Genomic DNA, 7,909 nt, shown 5'->3' on the forward strand with positions numbered 1-7,909 from the left:
GCGCTATTATTACCTTCAACAGACCCACTATTCCAATTCTGGCAATACTCCTCAATCATACCAGTTTGGTGAAATGGCACCAGCGATGGGGTTGAGGGAACCAGCTGGTCTCTGCTTTGTCTTTAACAGATGAACAAGGCTGACTGCCTGCAGCCCTCATGCCTATTCCAACAGGCCAGGCTTCCAGGGGCTCAGACACCCCTGGTACCACCAAATCACCATGGCATCTCTTTTCTGGGGCTCCCAGTGCCTGGCAACCTCTCTGACAACCTGGCTCAAGCTGCCACGCAGACAGAGTGGGAGCTGGGCATTGCTGAGGTTCCTGGGTAGATACCAGGCCTGCCCTGAAGCAGTTAAAAGCAGGAGGGAAGGAGGTGAGGAAAAGGGAGGACACCTTTCAAGGGTCTTCCCTTACCCTTAGGGTTTTGGCCTCTGTGGGAGTGGGATGTTTGCTTACCTGCAGGAGCTGGGTGCTACATCCATGGCCAGAGCTGGGAGACCTCAACCACAGCTGGCCTCAAGGACTCCCCTGTCCTTAAGGCCCAGCATTGTCCCAAAGCACCAGAGCAGAGGCCAGGCTGGTTCTGACAGGCACCCTCCCCAGAGAGGCCACCAACACTGGGGCTCTGTGTTGGGCGGTCCATACTGTTGCTGCCATAAGGAGTTTGCATCTGGACACAGTGCAGCACCTGGCATCAAATGCATCCTGAGAGGCTCAGCCAGGCTAAATCAGCCCAAGCCACATGGCTATGACATGCTGGGGCTCCCACACGTCCCCCCTGCGCTACAGTCAAGCCCCAATCCCATGGGTGTGACTGCCCTGGCAGGGCAGGCTGGGAGGGAAAGGGGTCTCCTGGCCCCTGGGAATGGAAAACAAGGTCACTTGGGCTTCCCAGACCAGGGCACCACAGCATGCAGTTCCCCCCAGCAGCCACCAGGAGAGATGGGCCCTGGTAGGTGGTGACAGCAGCATGGCCTCTGCACCACAGCCCATCCTCCCTTGAGACGAGGTACCCAAGTTACCTGAGCTACATGGGGCTGCATTGGCTGCTCCTCCAGTGGGGACTGAAGAGCCCCCATGGCCGCCTGGCTCAGCGTAGTGACACGGCTGGGCTGCCCCCGGAGGGTCACCGTGATGGTAGTCGGGGCCTTCAGGCCTAGAAAACACAAGTGTGGGACTTATCATGAGTAGGAAGCAGAACCAAAATACATCATGGCCATGGGGGGTTGGGACACATCACAGCTGGTGTGTAGGGGAGAGAGACACGTCACAGCAAGACAGGGGGCTGTGACATGGGGGGCAAGACATGTCATGGCCAGTGTGTGGGGGGACAAGATACATCATAGGTCACAGGGAGGCAAAGTAAGTCACAAATGTGGGGAGCAAGACATGCCCTGGCGAGAGCCCACATGGAACAAAGGGCTACAAGCTTGGGAGGCACCTCAGAGAGCCAACAAGCCAGGTGGGCAGCTGGCACACTCCAGAGCACACCCACAGACTGACCCATGAGATTCAGCTTGGCCCAGTACTGACGGTCACATTCAGAGAGCCTCAGATTGACCCCTGCCAGAGAAAAAAAAAAAAGGCCATCATGCCAGCTACAGGGATTCCATTCTCACCTGCGGCCTGGTTAGAGATCTGGGCCAGCCCAGGGAGGCTGCTGGCCAGCTTGGCCAGGCCCCCATTGGTCAGCAGCTGGTGGATGGCTGTGGGCTTCCCCCCTGCAGAGGCTCCCAGTGCCAGGGACGTGGCCACAGGGATGGTGCGGACAATGGTCCCCGCACCCGTGGTGATGGTACCCAGGTTCTGGAGGGCCGCGGGCGTCTTCACAGCTGAGGCCTGCTAAGGGAAGCCAGGAAGAGCTGTAAGCACCAGAAAGAGGTGGCTCCCTCCCTACATCTTCCTCTCATCTAGTCTAGGGTCTCATGGCAGCAGGCAGCTGAAGCCTGTGGGCCCCACAGTATTCTGCACCCCAATTCAGAGAAAACCCAGGCTGTAGCAGGTCCTTCTCCTCCTTCCCTTCTTCCGCTACCTCTGTACTCAGTGTCTGAGCCAGAGAAGGCATCTGGAAGGATGCCGTGGCACCCATGACCTCCCGCCCCAAACTCTCCCCTCCCAGATGGGGGCTTACCTGGGCAGGTGGCCCCGGGGGCGCACTGCTGACTGGGAGGGCTGGAGCCTTGGTACTGATGTCCTGCAGGCTGAAGCTCAAGCCCTGCAGGAGGCTGCTAGCTGAGGCAGCACCTGGAAGGAAACAGAGCTAGGAGGTGATCACTGGGGCTGGCCCACAGATTGCAGCCTCTCACGTATGCTTCTGGCCATGAGCGCAGCCTCGAAGGGGCCCCGGCACAATGACAGATGACCAGCCTACCCCTCAGCTCCTCCTGACACCACTGGAAAGGTCCCATAGTCTTCTGTAGGAGCAGGATGTGGCTTGGTGCTGGAGTGCCCAAGCCTACAGAGAACACTCGGCCGTCCCTGCCGGCTCAAAGCCAAGGTGCCGAGTTGTCAGGGAGCCCTTATACCCCAAAGCCCTCGGGGCTGGTGCCTTACTTGAGTTCCCCTCATGGGGTGCTGATCCCAGAGATGGGCTCAGCCTGACTTGCACAGAGACAGAAATGAACAGAGATAAATAGGACAGGCCATGCCAATGCTGATAAACTCCCCACCAGGGACAGACTCTGACCACACACCACACAACTCATGAGTTCTCAGCTTCCCTATGGTTTGGCCCAGAGTTTGCTCAGAGGAAGGGGTAGGAATACAGGAAAGTTTGAATGAAAAACCTGTGTGTGGCATGTAGAATTGGCTGCTATTGCAAGGACGGTTGGATCTGCCCAGGAGCCAATGTAACCGTTGCTCTCTATTGCAGGGGTGGACAATCTATGGAACATGTGCCACAAGTGGCATGGGAGGCTGCCGTGCATGACATGCAGGACGATGGGGAGGGGATGGGCAGCACAGCAGCAGATGGGGCAGGGAGCAGAAAGCAGAACAGCAGATGGAGCAGGGAGCACAGGCAGAGAGCAGAAAGCAGATCAGGCAGGAAAAGGGGATTGGAGTGGCACTCAGAAAGGATAAAGAGATTAACTTGTGGCCCACCAGCCAAGAAGGTTCCCCCCTGCTGCTCCCCCATTGGGAAATGGCCCCTCCCCCACCACCAAATTGAGAGAGGCAGGTACCTTGGAGGGAGCCACTGGGCTGGGTCTGCAGGCAGTGGGCACTGCTGGCCACCAACCGGCTCTGGAGGGTGTGGAAGGCGCTGGGCGCTGTGCTGCTGGGGATCACAGCTGAGGGGGTTGGGCTGATGGCTGAGGTCTCTGCTGCCGAGCTCAGCCTGGGAAGCAAGACAGAGCCACCCTGATGAGCTCCATTCCCAAGGGGGTGGGACAGAGGCCTCCATGAGGCACCCCTTGTTAGCTTAATAGCATGGCCAGGCTGTGCTACCAGCCTTCAAACACCCTAAGGGTGATGACAGAGGATGGAGATGGGGGCTCTTCTCTGCAGCTGCAAGGGGACAGGACTAGGAACAACGGCCTCAAGCTGCAGCATGGCACATCAAGGCTGAAGATGAGGAAGAGCTAACGACTAATGACTCCCTGCCCTTCACCCCAGTCCTGGGGAGAATGATGAGCCACAAACTGCAAGGCACCGGGCACTGAGCAGCAAGGTGTCAGGCCTTCAAAAGGAGCCTGCATCTGTGCAGCTAGGCTTTCAGTCTCGGGGCTGTACCTATCAGCAGCACCCTCTCTACTGTAATTACCTGCAAACCACGCACACCTTCCCCTTTGGCACATCAGCCCTCCAAAACTGTGGCCGGGGGGGTGGGGGGTGTTGGGCTGCCTGAAGCAGGGGAAGTTGATTTTTGTACCCATATTAAAGCACAGGGAGGTAGTAAAGCCTGATGGGTCTGTGCCGCTCTCGCTGGCCTCGGGCAGAGAAGCAGCGAGGCGCAATCTTCAGCGCACAGGTTTTACCTCCTCAGAGCCTCTGAACAACACAATCTCTTTTGCTCCCCTTTGCCTCCCCAAGCAAGGTGAGGATCTTCTTTAGGGAATGTGTGGTATGCCAGAAGATACAGTACCTGGTGATGCTGGGGCACCCCACCCAAATGCCCCCCATCTCTGGAGCCAACGGTATGGGCAATGTCTTGGCTCATAGCTCTACCTCTCCAGGGGTGATCACAGAGCTGCCCCAGGCTCTAGGGCTCCCAGACCAAAGCCACCTCCCTGAGAAACAGACCCCAACAGACCCTGCGGCACTCACTTGGGGGTGGCAAGGAGTCCTGACAGCTCCTTGGCGCCTGGCACAGCCTGGCCAACAGTCATGGTGAGGGGCTTTCCTGCAGCCACTGCCAAAGGAAAATACAACACGTGAGGCTCTCCCAGCTCCGGTGCCTTCCACTGCCCACCAGAGCTCAGATGCCCTCTGAGATGGGATGGATGTGGGGCCACAGGTGGGAGCTGGGGCTGTGGGGTGCCCCCACTACCAGAAGGGTGCAAGAGCAGGGGGTGTCGGGACTCACTTTCCGCCTGGGTGCCGGTGCTGGCTGTGTCCCCATGGGAGACAATGGTCACCTTAATCTTGGCCCGCTTGGATGCCTTGCCGCACGGGGTGGGGCTGGGGGTCTGGTGCCGCTTCAGCTGCAGGCGTGCCTCGTCCTTGTCGGCCCCATCCTGCTGCTCAGCTGAGACGGGCACTGGAGGACACAGATGGGAGGCCTGGAACTGGTGGCCACAGCATAGGGGAGAGGGACACGTGCTCAAGCATGGCTCTGCCACTCCCAGTATGCTCCAGCGGCCGTTTCCCAGCCCCCCACACCATCTTCTATGCCCCCCAGAGTGCTCTAAGGCAGGGGCATCAAACACATGGCTTCTGGTCTCCTCTGGCTCCTGCTAACACAGACCCAAATGCTCTGCGTGGTGCCTCCACTTCTACTGGCCCCAGGTTCAGATCTGACCCAAGGCACAACGTTAGTTGGACACTCCTGGTCTCTCTGTTGACAAACAAGGCACAAGGACCTCAGGCAGAGGCACTGCTCACTGTCAAAGCCCCCTGCAAGCCCTGGGGAACTCGCACCCAGAGCTTGAGGAGAGACACGTCCTAAGTCACAGCTGCTGCCCCAGTTCTGTTCTAGTGTCCCAGGCTGCCAGACCCCCATACACAAGCAGCATCCCCTCTCCATACCCACCTCCCCGCAGGGAGTCCAGGGATACGGAGCAGCCTGGCTGGTTCATGGCGGAAGGCGAGGCCACACCACCAGCCCCCTGATCACCAACCAGTCTGCACTGATGCCTTGGTGGCTTGGGCCTGGGCCCCGATGCCCACAGGAATGCAGCCAAATGTTAATCAGTGCCCCCCTCACCCCAAAGCCACCCTATACCAGATACAGGCCCCTGACGTCTGCAGACCTGGGAAGGAAGAAGGGATGTTGTTTTCCTGGCCCCTGGGTTTGCAGGGGAGGTGGAGACAGGCCTCTGTGGGATGGGTGCCATCCCACAGCACCATAGCTGTGGGCACTGAGCTGGGTCCCAGGAGAGATCTGAGCCTGACACTGAAGAAAACTACTTCAGTGGGCATGTGGGGTGCATGAAGGGTTGGGAGCTTGCAACCTCCTCCCCTACAGTGCATAGGGGCAAAGGAAGGCTCCCCAGGATCTCTAATCCTTATAGAGCAGCCCTCATCCCGCACACAATGATCTGTCAAACGGTGCTGCCAAAGGACTCCCCACAGCCTGGCACAGTTCCTGTTTTGCAGACATTGCCTCAGCCCTGGCTTCAGGGTTGCTAATGAAGGGGAACATGTCAGGAGCCCAGCAACGTGAGGCCATAGGCACTTCCTACTTGAGGTAGCAGGAACACATCCCACCCTGGTCTCACACCACTCATGGCTCCAACTGGCCCCAAGACCTGAGATCTGGAGACGAAGCAGAAAATCCCAGGGCCTTGGCAGCTCCTGACAGTGTGGGCAAAGCAGAGGAAGCAGCAAGGGAGCAGTGCCACAAGGTACCAGATAGCAGCGACCGAACTGACCCCCTTCCATGGGACACAGCACCAATGGACGCAGTGCTGGAAGCAGTGAGAAAGCACTTCTGTCCCCCAACATGTGATCGGTCCCAAAGAGCCACTGCCATTATTTAACCCCTTGAGAGCAGGTGTCAACCCCTTGCAGAAGAGCCTGGAGAACTCTGACCATGTGTAGTGGAATAGCACATGTACTTGTAGTGGTGCTCACGGTCCTAATGCTCCACAGGGCAGTAGGAGTTGGGGAGAATGTGCAGAACTCTTCTGCTGACATGCCCAGGGTGACCTCACTGCTGACATCTGGGGGACACTGCAAAGCTCTCTTGGGCAGGAACTGATGATAAAAATAGTCCCTGAAACCCCCAGCCTCTGCCCTGCTTCTCGAGGTAACCAAACTGTCAGGCATAGTGTGTGCTGGGGGGCTAAGGGAACCACCCTGTGGCATGCCCTGGTCTGCAACTGGGTATGAGGGGGGCAGGAAGTCTCTGCCAAGACCACAAGCATCGTCCAGCACATTTCTGTTCACCCCTGTCCTGTTGCGAGTCCCCAGCAGTGGCCTCAAGGCATCATGTGCCACCACAGCAAGCAACATCAGAAACAGACCCTGGGCATTGCAGCCCAACTCCTCTGGATCTACCACTCACACCCAATCTCTCAATGCCCCTGAGGTCAACAAGGTTGCACCATTGTGACTGACCTCTCAAACCCAAGTCATGACGACAACCAGTACCAGCCTCCAGCTTAGCAATGGCCCCTGCTATGCTGGGATCACAGGACATGAGGCTGGGAGACCCCCACCCCACTCCTCCATTGTGATGGCCAGTCCCAGACATTGCCAGCAGCCAAGCCAAGTATCTTACTTGTTCACATACAACACACAACTTTCCCCCTTTAAACTCAGCAATCAAACACTGAGGGGGGGTGGGGTCACAAGCTCCAAGTTCTCAAGCTCGGTCAGGACTCACTGACTTTCTTGGTCCTACCCAGCCCCTTGGCTTCCTGCTTCCCTGACATGCACACTCACTCTTTCTACCGCTCCTATTCCACCAACTGTTTCCCTAGAGCTGCTCCTTGCCTTCCAGGCCACGAGGCAGTACCTGTCCCTGCTGGCTCGCCTGCAGAAAGGACGCTCCACCGTAACCACAAGCACAGCTGACAACAGGACACACTGCTGACTAAGAGAAGCTGCCAGGCCATGCCATGGATGCTGTGTGGCTGAGAAACACCTGTCACTACCCCGGACATGAGGGAACATGGGTCAGTGAGCATAAGTTAGCAAGGAGCTGTTCACTGGGCAGCAATGAGAAAGCAGGAAGTAGAGCAGGGTGAGGGAATGCACACCACAACCCCCCACCCTGACAAGGCAGTGCGATGGGGACAGGAGAGCGATGGAGGAGGAGAGCAGAGAGAGAGAGAGAGACAGGCAGCAAGGAGATACTCACCAAAGAGACATGAAGAGGTGCCAGGAGGAAGAGCTTTCCTCACTAGCACGTTTTGTTTCAGAAAAGCAGCAAACTGAGCTGAAAGGAATCAGAGAGAATTACAGAATCACAGCCCGGCTATGGAGCAGATAGGGCTGGTGAGACCCCACATATCCCCGCCCCCCTTGCCTGCATGCAGGGACGTTGCAGCTCCAGAACATGCTATGCTCTGGCCTTGGGGCTCCCTGTACAGCTACTGTGTGCACCACCTTCCAAAGCCTGGCTCTTGGGGGCGACTGGTTTTTGACTTCTCTGAGCCTGTTTGATGCTTGAAGAGGTGGAAAGCAAGGCAGAGGACAGGGAGGTACCCCCACCCAACTCTGTCCATGCACCCCCTGCTGCCCCTCTTGTCCAAGTCCTATGCCTATAGTAACCTCTGCCAATGCCAGGAAGGTCTTGCATGG

General features: G+C 57.6%; 1 protein-coding gene across 5 annotated transcripts in view; it reads right to left on the bottom strand.

The window, feature by feature from the left end:
- Nucleotides 1-22: 22 nt before the first annotated feature.
- Nucleotides 23-7,909, bottom strand: part of KANSL3 (KAT8 regulatory NSL complex subunit 3) — a 32,910-nt gene continuing 25,023 nt past the window's right edge. For 2 of the 5 annotated variants that reach the window (XM_019514388.1, XM_019514386.1), the window contains exons 15-21: nt 7,467-7,544; nt 4,527-4,700; nt 4,268-4,352; nt 3,184-3,338; nt 2,133-2,245; nt 1,621-1,843; nt 23-1,157 (exon numbers count right to left, since the gene is read on the bottom strand). In XM_019514388.1, coding sequence (XP_019369933.1) covers nt 880-1,157; nt 1,621-1,843; nt 2,133-2,245; nt 3,184-3,338; nt 4,268-4,352; nt 4,527-4,700; nt 7,467-7,544 — 1,106 coding nt within the window. In that variant the 3' untranslated portion in view covers nt 23-879. The remainder of the gene's footprint in view (nt 1,158-1,620; nt 1,844-2,132; nt 2,246-3,183; nt 3,339-4,267; nt 4,353-4,526; nt 4,701-7,466; nt 7,545-7,909) is intronic. The other 3 variants (XM_019514389.1, XM_019514391.1, XM_019514390.1) reach the window with 3 other exon arrangements.

The sequence above is a fragment of the Gavialis gangeticus genome, unplaced genomic scaffold (genome assembly GCF_001723915.1).
Source record: "Gavialis gangeticus isolate Ggan-Ray unplaced genomic scaffold, GavGan_comp1, whole genome shotgun sequence".
Lineage (NCBI taxonomy): Eukaryota > Metazoa > Chordata > Crocodylia > Gavialidae > Gavialis > Gavialis gangeticus.